The following is an 18271-nucleotide window of genomic DNA, read 5'->3' on the forward strand; positions in this document are numbered from 1 at the left end:
GTTTAGGGGAGCTCCCAAATCAGGCAGCAGGGGGAGTACTTGATTGGCAAACTGAGGTTGTGTCAATGATGGGCTCAGATTCTTTTTCCCCTGGGATGCAATATGAGGTCAGTACACCCCTAGTCAGGTGTATAGAAGTAACAAAGACAATAAATAAATAAATAGAAAACTAAGTTCCAAATTTGTAATATTAGGTAATGTAGTATCAGTATATATGAAGGACGTAGTTATATGCTTTTCATCTCTGTAGAATTAAAATGCTCACTTCCCTACGAGAGTTTTACACACAGAGCAGCAAAATCGGACAGAACAATGAAAAATAGTCATCACAATCACAAAGTGCAGGTGCTTCTGTCAGATTATTACCCTATCCAGTCTCAAATCAGTTTTATATTTGGAAGAAAATCATATGCATATCCTTGCATCACACTGATAGTTCCTATGTGACATTACTCTCAGAAGGGCAGTCTAATAAAATATGCTCAGTAAAACCAAATGTAGTAAGATTTTGATGTCCAGATAATGTCAAGCATGTAATATAAGTATATATCTTTTTTTTTTTTTTCTTTCTTTTCAGGTCTGATCAGGCCGCTGATGTTCCATGAAAACAAAAAATAATTGGTGACATTCCCTATTGGACATATTTTCCATTACAGAACAAAATGCCTCCAGAATCTGCTATCCATCATAGTGTCATACAATGCAAAGCAGTCTACATTCAAGATAGTAAAACTAATTAAACTTAAACTACTGATCAAAGCTGAAAAACAACTGATTTTCAAACACTTTAATAATAACCACTTAAAGCCTGAAATGACAGAAATTACATGTTCTAAGGGAGTAGACAAGTAGCCTTTACTAGCTTGGGAGACTTTTGATCAATTGTACCACACATTTTTACACCACAGAAATATACATCCTATCCAAACCAGTTTCACCCCCACCCATGTATTTATAAGAAAATAAGTAACATTTACAAAGTATGAAGCAAACATATCTAAATTAAATCTAAGGAAGGAATTCAGTACCTTATTAATTCATTAAGTACCACCACATTAATTTTCTTCCAACAGTCAACATTAACTGGGTACAGCCCAAAAAGACCTCTTTAATAAAAGCATAATCAACCTCCAGTAACTAAATACGACAACCATTGTGGTTACTGTCTTTACTTGGTCTACGTCACTAAAGTATGGAATTCAGTACCTCCAGAAATTACATCTGAAAAGAGCCAGAAGCTAGTTATGAAGAATATAACAACATATTTAACTACTATATGGTTATACCTTACAAATGTATTAACAAAGTACCACCTGGATCGACCTAAGATAGAAACAAAAATTAACTTAGCAAGACATAAGACACTACTCTCTTCTGTTTTCATTTCAGTGTTTTCTTTTTTCGCCACCAATCTGAAGTATTTTTCACTGTCACTATAACTTATTTTTGTTGTAACTTCTACCATTTCCTTTGTTTACATTCATAATAGCTGCTGAAAATTTTGCTTACACAATCAAATAATTTTTAATTAATGCTCACACACACACACACACACATTATTTATATAATATATATATATATATATATATATATATATATATATATATATATATATATATATATATATATATATATATGGGTCCATGTCAGATGGACGAAAGCGCAGATGAACAAAGACCACATCACCGAGACGACGTCACCGACAGGACGAATCCCTGACAATGGTAAGTAGTGCAGGCTGGGAGTTAGTCCTATTCCCTCACTGTAGTGCACTCTCGGAGTTTGTATATTTAAGTAGGGGAGGTGTGGGAGGTGCAGCCCCCTGACATGGACCCATATATTTATAAATGGATAGATACTCACGTATATAATGCACACAGATGTACACACACACACACGTAATTGTAAAACCACCTGCTTACACCTAGAAAACTTCAGTTCCATGTGTTTTCATGAAAACTAAATAGCAAACAAAATCCCCCAGGAAGTGATTACTGGAGCATATTATGCCATAAACATTTAAAAAGTACAAGCCAATTATAAAAAAGTTTCCCAAATTTTGCAACAGCCAGCCTTACCAAATCAATAAATAAATAGAAATTGGTAAAAAAAAACACAACAGCCCTGTGTGAAGTAGTCTATAACGAATGCAGCAAAGAAATTCAAAACAGCAAATTATTCTACCCCAAATTAATAAAATTGTCACAGTTTAGCACTTTTGTCTCAAATTCATCAAGACTTCTTCAGAACTGACAAACTAATCTAACACTTTAAACACTTTAAATGATAAATAAAAATTAGATCAACAGCTAGCACACTTGCATCTGATGCTGTGGCGTCTCTTTCTAACCCCAAATGCATTGATTACCCTTCCCATCAATAATGGTGCAGTGCAGCACAAGCGGGATACTGCACCCCTGAATGTGCCATTCTTTGAATGAGAGAATAAACTGAGGTCCCATCTGCCCGAGCTGGTGGTATCTTATGTAGATATAAAAGATCCCATAGCACAACACAACAAACAATGGGTGAATTTCTCCAGTGCACTGTATAAATTTCCCTTATTCAATATAAATACCAACTTGAGTCTCCCCTGAAAAGAGGCTTTTGGTGTAATTGGATTAACCCAGTCAACAAAGGATAAATAAAATAAAGATAAAATAACACTATGTAAAGGTGTTTCATACATAGAGTATGTTCAGTATTTTCCCACAAATAGTAATCTGCTGGCAATAGATTTATTTAACTGAATCCGCGGTGGTGCAGCAGTATCGTTGTTGCCTCACAGCAAGAGGTTCTCCCGTTCGATTCTCAGCTGGAGTGAAGGGAGTGCCTTCTGTGTGGAGTCTGCATGTCCTACCCACGTTTGGATGGGCATTCGAAAGACATGCGTAAATGGCTGTGCCTTCATTGAAGGTCGAACGTCGAGCTGGCACCTTGGTGGTCGTAAAAATCTACTGCCAATCATTAGCGGACCGGAGTTCCGCTGTGGCGACCCCTAAATGGGAAAAGCCGAAAGACAAACAACAACATAAGGTAATTCCTGCCCCAAATATGTCCTCTCAGATAATTGTCCATACAGTGGAGTTGCCGTCCTATTAAGAAGAGAAGATGTGAACCTTAAGGGAGCAAAAAGATGTCTCACTAATGGACAACTGTTTACAACCAGCCAGTAAAGTGAATCACACATCTTTAAACCATCTATTTCATCCCCTACTGGGATACTTGTTGGCTATCTTATAACTGCTAATCTCCTCTTCAGTGACAAAATGAGATGTAAGATGGTAGCAGCAACAAAAGTTCTCAATGGCTGAAAAGACAGTAATACCTTGACAAATGCATACTCAAAAACAGTAGTATTTCCCCTAATTTATGTTCAGTCGATCTTGGCTTTGGGAAGCTCTAGATTATCCAAATGAGAGATTAAATTGCCTTGTAGGACTCGAATGCCACATCATCAAAACAGTATTAAAAACCTCACTGGAAACTAGAAGTGACTCTCACAAATTAAGACTAGCAACAGAAGCAAAGGCTAATTACAAGTCTTTCTTCAGTTATGTCAGAAAAGGTCGCTCAGATAGTCGTCAGTGGTTATACTGTTCATGCTGTCTATTGTGATCTGGCAGAGGCATTTGATAACATACTATATGATGGATTTTTTTAAAAATATGATGGCCTTTAACATACATCCCCCACACAGTAAGATGGGCAGCCAACTGGCTTAAGGACATAACTGACGTTTTATGATTGGGGTTATGCCTCTTCATGTGGTTTGGCATCTATGTTTCATACCTCCAAACTGATAACAGTGCTCTCTTGTTAACAAAGTGTGATAATGAGTGTAACATGGGTGTGTTTGCTAAATCCCCTTTGTCTGTAGATCCTTGAAAACTAACTTAATAAAGTCACTACCTCTTGCACAGAAAGGGGGCTCAAACTCAATGAGTAGAAGTGTATCATCGTCCCATTTGAGAAGCAGAAACATTCTCCATCTTATTCCATCAAAACTATTCCTTTACAGTATGAATCAGTGATCAGGGATCTGGCATATGAGTTGATAGCTCTCACTTTTAACCCTCATGTGTTGACAGTAGTTAGGACATTTTTCTATATTTCACAACAGATTGCCAAAGGCATCTCTTCTAGGACCAGGGAAGTCATTCTTCCCCCTGTATTCTACCCTAGTCAGACAAGTTATAGAATGTTATACACATGCACCTGAGATGTCATACCAAAATGCTCGAAAACACAGAGGTTCTGAACAAAAAGGATTTCTTTTCTCAACAAGGTTAGCTACCAAAAGGACTGCCTTGTACTCTGTGTTGTACAGGCTCCTAAGGAGACACTCGTGTCCAACTTACTGTGCCCTTAGAGATTCAGTTAGAGATCCAGTTATTATCGATCTCCTTTTCCCTAGCAAGTCGAATTGTGCTGCCAGCAGCAGAACTAGAAACCCAAATCTTCATGAAGAAATAAATAAAACTTTTTGGAGAGGAAGGTTCATCAGTCAGTGCCTTCCCTTCCCTTCCCTTAAGAATAAACCCCCCTGGCATGTCAAGCAGTGGGATTCCCTGTCATCATTCAAACCTAGCTTGGACATTTGGATGGGAACACTTAAATTTACACCAGCACTCACAAGGTCTCTGATCTGATTTCCTTTGTATAGCCTTTGATCCTAAAAATGTAAAGACTATTTTTTCCTTGACCCGGTGTGATGTACCTGTTTTCACATGATGCTATCTGAGGCTTCCGTGTGGGGCCCTTCTGTTTGGCTACAGCATATTGTCTTGGCATGGTCACAATGTTCATTTAACTCAAGCCGCAAAACATTGGTTATCAAATACAAACTAGCGACCGTTATTAGTAAAAAGCTACTTAGACATGAGAAAAACATTAATAACCATTGTAGGATAGACTTTTTTAACTCTTAATAGCTGAATTTTACCATAGAAAGAATAACAGTCTCCTCAGCAACTGCCACACACACAGTATCACCATGTATCAAACAACTGTAGAATTTAAGCACACGTGTATCTGTAAAGTGTAGTGTGTTCCACGCTAACTATTGCATTAAGACTTTCAGCTATTTGGAGCAGGACTACTCTTTCCATAATTATGCTTTGCTGTCTCTCTTCAGCTATAAAAAAATGAAGCTCATGTGGCTGTCAATTACTTGCCTAGCACTACAAAAAAGACATAAATTTTTTGATATTTTTTCACCAGGGCACACAAGTTTAGAACCCTGGCACTTGACCCAGTTTAGTGCCCCATAGCGGTGGTGAACCCTGTTTTAGAAAAGGTGGGCAGAAGTGTATGCTCCATTTATAGATAAATCTTGACCATTAACATCTTTTGGAAAGCCTAGTCCAGGGTGCTGTGAAATTAACTTTATCAAATGGCTAAGACTCTGATGTAGAGCTCCAGTATAGACCCAAACAAGGCTGTGGAAAAGAAATATTGGATTGGTAGCGGAGTTTGGGAATACTATATTTGTGAGCTTTATGGATCTGGAGAGATTATATCACCACATAACTCAGAACATCTTGCGAGAAGTGTCACAACAACATGTGGCCTCGGGGTCAGTGCTGTGTGCCATTTGATCCCTGTTTTTGAGGAGTTATGTCCACATTGTTAGCATTAAGTCAAGGCGGGTGTAGGACTTAACCAGCAGTGTGCCTTGCTCTCTTACTCTTTCTTCATGACCATTATCAAGGTTCACCTGAGATACCAAGGATACCTAGTTTGGGGATGTGAGGCTTCATTTTTGTTTTATGCTGCTCATCCACAACATGCATGAGAAGGGTATGTGTGAACGTGGTTGGGATAAAAATCTGCACTTTCAGGTCACACTTCTCACAGAAAATGGACTGGTCTCTGTAAGTGAGGTGGAAGACTTTGTTTCATTAGTTAAGGTTTGCAGTCGGGAGATGGACCAGTGGATAGGTGCAGAACCAACTGTGGGTGAGAAGCTGCCCCCTAGAGGTAAGGTGAGAACTGAGTCATAGAATAAACTTGTCAAGTTGCCAATTGGTTTATGCTGTCAAAGTTTACTTTGGATAGTGACCAAAAGGCTGAAATCATGAGTACAAACAGTATCACTTCAGATCCTTCAGACGGCAACTGGGCTATTTTCCTTGATAGACTGAGGAGCTCAAAAGCCTGTGAGGATCTAGGAATAAAACTACTTCTCTGGGTTGTAATGAGTAGAGGTGGTTTGCACACCTTGTGAAGATGACTCCTGGGTACTTCCTTTGGAAGATGCGCCAGCTGTGACTCAGTGGAGGAAGACCCAGAGTAGATGGTGGGCATGTTGGGAGAATACTTCTCTAAGTTTTTTTTAATAAGGTTGGGTATACAAAAGGGTGATCTGAAGAGTTTTACTGAGGCTAGGGAAGTCTGCTCCTTCCTGCTCCCCTTGTTATCTCTTTGATCCTCACCGAGAAAACTGTCTAGAAAATTGATTGTTAGATGCTTGGCTCTTAATCTTCCGCATAGTTTTTCTGCCTGTCACATGGAATACTAGAGTCACCATTTATTTGCAAGTAGTAGTGTTTCACATGGTTTTAGGAAAAGTCTAGTACACATTCCTTCTTTTTGTACTGAATACTAAACACGATGGATGCTTTTTGCACTAATGCTGATCAAGATGCACAATGATTCAGTATTGGTGCTGCTAACATCTTATTACTTAAACCTCATCTTCTTAAATTACAACCCAAGTCTTAAAATCAGGCAAAGTAACTGAGTCATATGTGAATCTTCAGACTGGCAGCAGTGATTCTGGGTGCTAACAGAATAAATAGCACAGAGTAAAGTGTGTTTTCTAAAGAAATGCATGGGTGTGGCTATGTTTTACTGTCTGTGTTTACTTATGGCAGTAGCATTATAAGTGAGACTGAGCATTTACTGAGGCTATATTTAGAGACATTTATGAAGGCTAGGCATCTAAGGCACATAGTTAGCAAAGATTGATCTGGTCTCACTACATAACTTTGCTTGGTGACCAGTCCTTACTATGGTGCAATGATCTAACTTACTTGGTAACATCCTGTTCTCATTTTAGACCCACAGATTCCCAAAGCTGCTGTACTTCCTCAATGAGTGAAATGACACTCAGGTCTGGTATGACCAGCATTGTTACCCCTTTAAAAACACTGTAACATTTCATGGTGCATATTTTAAGCTTTACCGTATTTTGCAATATGTCTCATTTTTCTGACAATATTGTTTGCCTTTCTCATGCTTAGCCCTTGAATAATGTTTCTTTAAATTTTCTTTTTCTTCTCAGAGATATCATGGTACAAAGGAAGCCATCTGCTTTCTGTGGGGCCAAGGATTTCCTTCTTTAAAGGTGGAAGACAGCTGACAATCAATGATGTACAGATTTCAGATGCAGGAAGCTATCGCTGTGTAGCATCTAGTACCGTGGGAAGGACTGAACTGTGGTACAGCCTTCAGGTCAATGGTGAGTATTTTGCTAGGTAAGTGCATGTGTATGTCATGTGTGCACATACGTGGATGCGTAAGTGTCTGTCTCCATGGGCTTTCTCAAACATCCATTTATACTGACGTGACACTGCAGGGGAATAAAACCTAATATTTTTTTAATGCATGTTGGTAATTTAAGGCCATATTTGTACCTACATATTTTGCTTCTAGATTTCTTAATTGTAAAACATCATTTTTCGCAGTATATTGATGAGCTCGTAAAACAAAGTGGCTATAATACATGCTACACTTGACATTTCTGAGCAAACAAAAAGGAATGTTTTATATTTGCTGTTGCCTAAATTGTGATGCTGTGACTGTAGCTTTATAACCAAAGATTTACTATGACAGGGATTCTGAAATGATTGCTGGGTATGACTGTATTTCTGCCATTGAGTTTTCAACTCTAACACACGTGATATGAAAGGTTTCTGGTGCACTGAAAATGGTGAAGAGAAACCAGGCAAAGAACGTATAGCTTGAGCCTGTCCATACAATTCTGCATGGAGTCAAGGTGTACCATCAGCTTTTGCCACCTCTCCTGATGTAATACCAATATCCGACATTTTTGGACAGTCATGCCGGTCTCTCCCAGGTCTTCTTCACCTTGTCATTTTCTACTTTGCTGCACTCATACCAGAACAACCATAATCTGCTCTATTTGACCTGCTGTTCTATTGGAACAACATTAGCTTCTGCACTGATGTCATCATTTTTTCATCTGTCATCCAATGTGTATCCTACCACCTATCTTCATCTCCATCACCTGCTGTGTCTTCACAGCCCATCATATAGGAGTACTGGTCATGCCACTGTTTTGAACACCTTATTTTTCAGCTTCTTTGGCATTGCATTGTCACATACTATCCCATCACTGTTCCATCTGTCTGAAGCCCCTATGATTCTGCCTTTGACCTCTTCATTTAGACTACCATTCTCCTCATATATGCCCCGGATACTTGAAGCTGTTAACATGTTTCATTGTTTTCCATTCTGACTCAGTTTTCATCTTATTTTGATTTGCCACATTTGCTGCATGCCAACTGTCTTCTCTGTATTAAGTTTCATCCAGTGTGCTTCAATTTTGCATTCTGTTCCCCTATCATTTACTGAAGTTCTTGTTCAGAGTCTGCTTGTAATGCCACACCATCTGCACACAGCAACTTTGTTAAGCTGTCCCTTCCAGTCTGCTTGTTAATGTAGTCCAGTTAATGAACAGCAGTGGCTCAAAGATAAACTCTGATGCACATCAACTCTCATGGGGTACCCGTCTGTGATTCCAAGCACTGCTCATACTTGTGTCACTGGGTCTTTGTAGATAGGTTGCACTCATTCTGTCAGTCTTTCCAGGGCTTTGAACCATCACAAGACAGCCAGAATCAGGTTTCTTGGAATCTGGTCATATGCTTTCTCCAAGGTTAGGAATGTCCAGTGGGTTCTTTCCTCATTCCTAACTTCTTCTCCACTGTCTATTTCACTGCAAATATCAGGTCAGTTGTGCTGCATCCTGATCTGAATCTGTATTGCTCATCATCCATTTTATTTTCTACTACTCTGTACATTTATTTATCAATCACTCTTTCCAGCACTTTCATGCAGTATGACAGGAATTTGATACCTCTATATTGCCCACAGTTATGAATTTCTCCTTAATGTCCTGTGGAATGGAAAGCAGGTTGTTGCTGGCATCCTTTATGGATCATGTCTGACTTACCTGTCTGTCTTTGCCTCAAAAACACAGGTGCTTGCTACTTAGAAGATTTCATCTAAATCTTCTAGAAGCATTAAGTGCTTCCTTTTGCTAGTTGCTTTTTTTTAAAGGCTTGTCCTTGTTTTGGTATTTCCCCAATCATTTAGCTAAATTTGACAAAATTTTTGAGCCTATGTAGGCAGAGTTGCATCCAAGCTGGAAAAAAAAACACTACTTCCACTGGGCTGGATAACATACTAGGCATTTTAATGGGAAGCCTTAAACAGTACTTGTCAAATCCCCAACAGAGGTTTTCCAATTTCAACCTCCAAACATGATTCGTGTTGGACAAATGGAGGACAGCAACAGTCATCCCATTTCACAAAGGCGAGTAGTCAGCTGACTCTGGTAATTATAGACTCATAAGCCTGACAAACCTCATTTGTAAGGCTATGGTAAAGATTATTATTTATGTAATTAATAAATAAAGACATAGGCAACATATAAAATACTGACCAGAGCAGATTTGCATTTGTTTAATGGGGGGGGGGGGGGTCCTGTCTAATAAACCTTGTTGATTTCTTCAAAAAGGTTACTGGAGTAATGGATGAGAAAAAAATCAGTACACACCACATATCTAGACTTTGCAAAGGTATTCAAAACCATCCCACATTTAGGCATTGTAGATAAACTCTCACAAATAAATGTCAACTTTTTGTAACTCATTGGATAGCAAATTGGATCACTAGTAGTCCCCAGGAAATTAGGGTGAGCAGTTATACCTCCTGCAATAGACATGTCAGTAGCACTGTACCCCAAAGTTCAGTCCTTGGACTACTCCTTTTTGGTATTTACTTTTTGGAGGTCAAAGCAAATGTTAAGGGTTTATGACTGACCATGTTTGCGATGACTGCAAACCTGGTGCCATCCAAAACTCTCCAGAGGATGCCAAGGTCTACCAACAAGACCTTTTCCAAACAAGCAGCTCATGTCAAAACTGCAGACTAAAGCTAAATGACAAGAATTGTGTAACAGTGTCCTTTGGCTACCATGACCATCCTTGTAACTATCACATTGACAATACACTCCTAACATTTGATCCTGTATTCAGGGATCTGGGTTGATATGTTGTCAATGAACCATCCTTTGATCATCACTTATCCACTTCTGTAAGGAAATCCTTTTCCATTGCACGGTTTATATGTAAATGTATGGCATCCATGTTCAGGGATATAATTATTCCAATGTACTTGGCTCTCATTAGGTCAGTCATTAAATATAATGCCCCTTTCAGTGTGTACTTCTCCAAACACTTTGCACATCAGGAATGACCAAATCACTTTCTTACTAAAAAAAAAATAGGGGCCTAAATTATAAAAACTATGCAGCCCATCTCAATGCTTTGTTCACAGCATCATAAAGGCTACTAAGAGGTGACCTCTGCTTCAAGTTTAGGACCTCAGTATTCTCTATCCTGTCATACCTATAACACATTCACAAGTCCAGTAATAGTATAAACATTTAATCAAGGGGATCACTTTTACAACATAAACAGGACAAGTTGCAGGAATAATTATGTATCACTGAGAATACCATTCGTATAGAAATGTCTTCCACTCTGCATATAGCAAAGTCCTTGTCTTACTCTATTCAAACAAAATTTGAATTACTGTATGGGAAATTGTAAATTCACCCCATCTTAGCACCTGTGTTCCTTAGGGAAAGGGGCAACAAGTAAATGTTTCAATATATCCTTGTTTTACTCACCTCTGGGTAATTCATATACGACATATAATGGCTAAAGTCTACCATGGGAATGTAAGGTTACGAATCTTAAGATCATTGCAGCTCAGTAGAATAGTAATTATCTATGATCCTATTGTGAGCCATACAAAAATAACTATTTCTGGTTTAGAAAAAGTCTCCTTTTTTCTAGTCAGCATTTTCCTTTCTTATAAGTTGCACTCCTGTGATACATGCCACACAGTTCAGTGATCACAGGGAAGTCCTTGCATTCATTGTTAAAATAATAATGGAAGCTCAGAAATCAAACAAACACTAATGAAATGAGTATTTACTAAATCAAAGTCATTGCATATGCTTCCTCTTCTGCCCCTCACCCTTCATGATGTCCGTAACTGATGACTAATACTTGCCTCATCCAACCCAGTCCTTTTGAATGTTGGGTTTAGGAAAAACGTGTGGAATGAGTGCACATAAGAGAATGTTAAGACAGTCCATTATATAAGATCATCTGATGTCAGACACTCTGACTAAAGCAAATGAACCCAATATCTAATCCTAAGATATCTAGGCTATGCTCTGTCTCAAAATCTGCAGGCCACTCACTCACTGATCTGCATTCCGTCAGTCCAGCCAGAACTCTCTCTCATTAAACATCCTTCCAGTCAGTAGATCATTAAAAGCTCAGATGGAAGGGTATTCCCCTTATCTTCAACTCTTTGGAGTAAACTCTTGGTAAATTTGTCTGATTTCATTCTAACACACTGCAACTGAGGTGTTCAGTCCATAGTCATGTACAAAACTTGTGGGGATAGATATTAATTTTGTGGCATTTCCCTCTGTCTGTCTCTCTCTCAGACTCTCATATGGAAGCATACAAGACTGATACTTTCCACAAAATAAGGACTTTCACTGTGTTGGGCTGGCCTATGACACACTTTTGTATCAGCCATAGAACATTAAAATATGTTTTCATGTTAACACATGTTTGCACAAACCTCCTTGAAGAGATGAACCTTTTCTGCATTTATCTACCTGGGAAACTTCCTGCTCCTTGAAGAGATGAACCTTTTCTGCATTTATCTACCTGGGAAACTTCCTGCTCGTACACCACAGAGCACAACTTTTTTATATTATTATTATTATTATTATTATGGGCCTTGTCTTTCTCAATTCCTCAAACATCTGGACAAATGAGTTAGAACTTCCCCTCGCTCTAGTGCAGAGCAGCACTTATCAGGTTCTAGAATCTACAGACCTGTCATTGTTTCTCTGTTATCCACTTGGCTTCCAATCTCTCTGCTACTGTTTTTTTTAACTAGGTTAGTGGCTCCTCTCAAAATGAAGTCAGGTAGTCCTTTAATCTCCAGAAGTCCAAGACGGATACTAACATCTGAAAGTATATCTGGATGGTATGGGTGGTACACCTGGGGGGGCTTTATGGTCCAAAATCATGGCAAGGATGTGCGACATAAATGCCATGCAATCTTCCTGTAAATCTGGATTGTTCTGTGGGTTTTGCCTGGCCTGAAGGAGCATTTCCTACCTCAGATGGTCCATATCAAGTCAAACAGTAAGGCAGTAGTATTGCATCTGAATAATTAACATTGGACAATGCTCAAATGCTCCCTATGCTGAGATCATCTCAGCTGTGAAATGAGTCCTGATCCATAAGATGGCCTTGGTCCAGAACTGTAGTTATGTCATCTGGTGACACATGCACCTCTCCCACCTCAAATCTGAGAAGCAAAAAAAAAAAAGTCCTGAAACTATAGCAAGCCACCTGCTAAAACTGTAACAAGCAGCTTGCTGCAGTTACTCACTCTCACCTGATATTATGTTCTTCAGGTATGAATGTAAATGCAGTATCTGGATTCATTTGTGAAATCAAATTATCCTCACTGCTTCCCAAATCAATGCCAGTACTGCACTGTAGCTCCATCACCACCTGCTGGTAGTGCCCTCTGACATCCTTGTGCTGGAGCAGCTGCCCCTTCCCCCTTCCATTGCTATGGCACTACCTTACTGGGGTCTATATTACATGATCGAATGATTAGGTGATCAAACACCTAAACATCGAACATGTAATATCAAACTGCAAAATAGCGAACGCCGCTGGGAAACGTTACCGTCGGACACAAAAAAAATTTTACTTTACAGCCAAACTAAGTGGGGGGCTTTCCCCCAACACCACCCCCTGTTGTGGGGGGGGATGTGCCCCCCACACCACCCCTAACTAAATATACCAACTCCGAGATCGCTCCACAGTGAATAAAATGGCAAAATCCAGCAAACTGCTAATGGAATTCTTTCCCTGTGTTAAATTGGCCATTTGCTGGATTTTGCTTTCGATATTACGTAGTCGATGTTTAGGTGTTCGATCACCTAATCATTTGATCACGCAATATAGACCCCCTTGCTGTCAGTCTATATTCCAAGGAAGTCTAACATCCTAGCAGTTATTGAAAGGCCTAATTACAGTTCTCTTCTGGACTTCAAGCTAATGTTAAGGTGACCCATGGTCATAACTGTACTGGTTTCCTCCAAAATAGCTGAGTGAGTTGTGTTTTGTCTGTATGCTACAAAGGAATGTTTGCATTTGCATTTCTACCTTTCCAGTCATTCCAAGTCCTCTGAAGTTCTGTTTGAAAAGGGCTAAGTTGACCTTGATCACACAGTGCTGCCTTTGAAGATGTTTATTTCCATGTTTGCATTTTCCAATTTTTTGGGTGTAGATTTCCTGTGCCTGATGCATTCTGTTTGAGCCATGTATACAGTTAGCAGAATACCACATCTTCCCCAGACATTTACTGCTGTAGTGTTCATGATTTTCTTGGTGATAGCAATCTTCATGGTACTGAAGGACATGAAAAGCAACTGCTAGAGCCACTTATGATAAACTTTTATAGGATTCTTTGTCTGGGCTGTTATAGGATTCTTTGTCTGGGCTGTTATAGGATTCTTTGTCCGGGCTGTTATAGGATTCTTTGTCCGGGCTGTTATAAGATTCTTTGTCTGGGCTGTTATAGGATTCTTTGTCTGGGCTGTTATAGGATTCTTTGTCTGGGCTGTTATAGGATTCTTTGTCTGGGCTGTTATAGGATTCTTTGTCTGGGCTGTTATAGGATTCTTTGTCCGGGCTGTTATAGGATTCTTTGTCCGGGCTGTTATGTAGACTCTTCATTTTATTAAGATCTGTCAATCAGTCCCTGTTGGGTGTCTGATTTAGCCCCCTGCATTGTGTCCCTACCGAATGCCTTGTTATACTGCTATGATCTGTGTAGGTCACCAGCTATGGCAATCTGTTGGCATGTTCCTTGCTTATTAAGTTTCAGTATTGCTTCTCTCAGATTACGTAACACCTCTTGATTTCTGACCCATTGAATGTAGTCTTGCACCTTTTACAATGTAGACCAGCTGATGACCACATAGCATGTCCTTACATTAATTCAAATCCCCATGAATGCATTTTTGTTTTTACAGATAACAGCATTTACAATGAAACAAGCCCTTCCATCTGACTGCTAGATGCCATTAATCTGACTCAAAGACGTATTTCAGAATCGTGACCTATTACCCTGGTTACCCAGTGTTAGACTACACCCTTTTACCCTTTAATCTTCTCCTTGTTTTCCATTCACCATCATGTTCTGTTTCACTTTCAACAAGATTGGGTCCTTCCATAGATTGCAGTTTCTTGTTAAGCTATTCAACAGTGATTGTTTATAAGCATCGTTGAAGTCAGAGAAACACGATGACTACAGTCCTGCTGTGACAACTGATACTTTTTCTGTTGTACTTTGAGAACTGTTATAATTTCTGTTTGTTATGTTACTTTCCTACACAGAGAATTGATGTTTTTGTTTTTGTTTTTTTGTGCATTTTATAGTACTCCCAGTAGTAGAGGTGCTGCAGAACTCCGTGATTGTTCTGGTCAGTCAGCCAGTTCTTTTGGAGTGTGATGCCACTGGTGTTCCTGTACCAACAGTGACATGGCTAAAGGATGGCATTCCTATTTCAACAGTAACTAATGGATTACAGGTCAGTCCTGCTATTTATCCTGAGTGTTTATTACGCAACTATACATACATTTTGTTAAATCTAAAAATAAATTATTATTTATGTAAAGGTAATAAGAAAAATTTTTAAACTTAAAAACATCAGAAAGTTAGACATTCTTCTTTGATTCAGCTACAGAGATTATAAAGTCCTGCTCCTAAAAATATCAGAAGCATCAAAAGTCTTCTGTATGTTGAGGGTGTGCATGGGTGATATTTTACAAAGGATTATTTTTTTTTCTTAATTCATGTGATGTTTAGATCATTGTTTGTATAGTCACACAGAGCAATGAGAGGTCTATAATCAGTGTATGCAGCAATATAGTCACTATTTACCATTGTCCTTCTACTGTTTCTCAATTCCTGACCAGTCGGTCTCTAGCATCTAGATGGCATAAAAAGGTACAAAATACTGAACACGTTGGAAAAATGGGAAAAAAGGAGTTATGGATGGTATACATAAAGACCAGAGTCCTTCCAGTAATGCACTTAATCCCAACGACTGTGTGTGTGTGTGTAAGGAGTTATGGATGGTATACATAAAGACCAGAGTCCTTCCAGTAATGCACTTAATCCCAACGACTGTGTGTGTGTGTGTGTGTGTGTGTGTGTGTGTGTGTGTGTGTGTGTGTGTGTGTGTGTGTGTGTGTTGTGTGTAGGCGTGTATATCTGCATGTGTAAATGGAAAACAAACTATGGGATTATTATATATTTGTGTAATTAAAAAATGTCTGTGGCTACAATGTCCTGTAATAAGATAAATGTTTGCTAGAATTTTTTTTACATATGTTTAGAAAATATTTATTTTACATTTTACTAATGCAAATGTATGTAAGTGACATAAATTCATCAAATAATCTCAAATTTATGGGGAAAAGACACAACTAAATATATTGGCTATGTGGCTGCTGAACCATGCTGTTTGGGAATTGGTTGTTCTCAGCTGGCTTTACACTTCAGCATTTGAGAGTGTTCTCTTCCTTCCTCACTCGAAAACATCAGGAACAGGTACTTGATATGTTTCTTGAGTACGTTCCAGTCCTCACTGTACTGTCTGAAGCCTCCTCCTTACATAGCATCAGGAACAATATTGTTGTTAAGCATGAAAACAGTATCCGGCTAAGATCTGGCATATTAAAGTGTCCCAATACTGAAATTGTTCCTTCTGTTATTCAAAGGATGCCATTTCTCAGATGCATATGTTTATGTTTCTGAGAAAAGGGCCTGCCACAACCCTGTGCGCATTATGCTGTGAATTTCACTAAGATTGTGACACACTGTGCCTCCTGTCTTCCTTCTTTCCATATTTGTTTTGTTCTCTTGAATCCTTTTTATGCAGAGGATTGCTTCTACTGCTCTTGTAATCACTCATGCACTTCCTGAGGTCCATGCAACCTCCTATATTTATATCCCAAACTCAGTTCTCTGTGGACATGATGATGTGAGAGGGTGATGGATGCGTCATCAAAGTCCACATTAATAATGGCAAGTCAGGAAATAAGACACTTCATTTTATTTTGTTAACTTGCTAACCAGGTAAGCCCATTAGGTATTAGTGTCTTTCCACAGGTGAGTTAGGTGCACTGTCATTAAGTGACCTGCTTAGATTCGTAAAGTAAGCTAATGAAGGCTAAGTTAATCCAGCTCTGGACTAATGGATAAAGCATGTTAGCAGCTCATGGCCTTAATTTTGAAACTGACTGCTTGAAATTGCTTGTGAAGAGAAATGAGATAATGTTACTTAAATCAATAATGAATGAGGTAACTCCAAAGTAATATAATTTGTAAATCTCTTGACTTCTTCATGGTAGTGCAATCATGGAATTAGAATAAGGAGCATAGCCCCCCCTTTCCTTACAAATAAATACACATATTTTAATTTTGTTTTCAAAAATATTTTTAAGTAGTAGTTTTGTATTTTTTTAGGATGTATGTGCTTGTTGATGCTCTGTGATTTTTGCTTTTCCATGCTTTCAGTTTTTCCCAGTTTGACTTACTTGCATATGATTTTGCTTAAATAAAATAAATGATTTTTATGCTTCTTCTACTGCCACAGTATCAAACCATTGTTCCTTCATGAAAGCCACAACTTCAGAGAGTCATTTACTTATTTATTTATTTACTTATGTGGTGTCCCCATACCAGTGGCCATCAAATCCCTACTCCTGTTTGTCCCACCACTTTCTGCCTTCCCATGCATCATATGACACTGCAAAGAAAAGGTGATGAAAATGAAGGCCATCGTCCTGCAGGAGTGAGAAGGCTTTTGTATGCTCCTTGCACTTTTGGCCAGGAAGCAGTTAAGCATTTTCACAAGTCTGGGGAGGATAGTACTGACTGACATTTTGTCCCTCCTTTTTTTGGCTTGTCCCTGGTTGCTTCGAGCATGTATGTCCTGAAGTTTCCATTTTTTACCACTGATAATCTGTTCCTGTTTCCAGTATTCTTAGACTTTATAGAATTGCGTATGCTGACATTCTGATGGGGGAATCCTAACTTCATCCACACAGCAAAGCATATATGACCCATACAAAGATGATTAAGACAAGGCTGCCAATCAGAATGAGATTATATGTTCAAGAACTGGATTCTAGAAAATGCATGTCGAGTGAAGCTCAAGAGGTGAGTCTTAGAATCCATTTCAAGAATGCTTAAAATGGAGTTATAATCAATGATCACATTGTAAATCTTTATAATACAAAGGGTGTTTTAGTTGCCCCAATGGTATTACCATAGGTAGGTACTAGGCTATTGGCCCAAGGGCCTAAGTAAGCCTAACCAACATGGTTCCCTGGCTTATGCCACCCAAGAAAGTTATTTTCCTGTGCCCCTGTTGAGCAGAGCCACAGAAGTGATCCCCGGGGTGTATTTCCTATTTCCCATCCACTTACCAAGATTTTTCTTGAAGAGTACTAATGAGGAACTTTGCTTGACATAGATGGGTAGCTTGTTCCAGAGTATGGGAAGTCTCTGGGACAGGAATCTATACCTCCAGCATGCCCTGTTTATTGTGGTGACAAGGTTTAGGTCCCTAGAGTGTGTAGTTCAAAGGGATTGGGATTTCTTTAGGTGTAGTATGTCCAACAGCTCTGGGTTTGACATAGCTTTATATGTTAGGCAGAGATCACCTTGGAGTAGGCAATATGCTACGGAGTAAAGCTGGAGGTTTTTGAGACGGGCAGTGTAGGGCATCTGTTTGAAGCCAATAATCCACTTTGTGAGGTACTTCAGTGGCCTTTCCAGCTGCTGCAGATGTCTTGTAAAGTACATTCCAAAAGGGGCTTTGTACTCT

At 39.0% G+C, this 18271-nt stretch overlaps 1 protein-coding gene across 2 annotated transcripts in view; it reads left to right on the plus strand.

The window, feature by feature from the left end:
- Positions 1 to 18271, plus strand: part of HMCN2 (hemicentin 2) — a 2554053-nt gene that overhangs the window by 1330834 nt on the left and 1204948 nt on the right. For both annotated transcript variants that reach the window (XM_044058392.1, XM_044058391.1), the window contains exons 38-39: positions 7289 to 7465; positions 14811 to 14962. In XM_044058392.1, coding sequence (XP_043914327.1) covers positions 7289 to 7465; positions 14811 to 14962 — 329 coding nt within the window. The remainder of the gene's footprint in view (positions 1 to 7288; positions 7466 to 14810; positions 14963 to 18271) is intronic.

Source organism: Protopterus annectens, chromosome 16.part0 (assembly GCF_019279795.1).
Source record: "Protopterus annectens isolate FY-2018-M chromosome 16.part0, PAN1.0, whole genome shotgun sequence".
Classification (NCBI taxonomy): Eukaryota; Metazoa; Chordata; order Ceratodontiformes; family Protopteridae; genus Protopterus; species Protopterus annectens.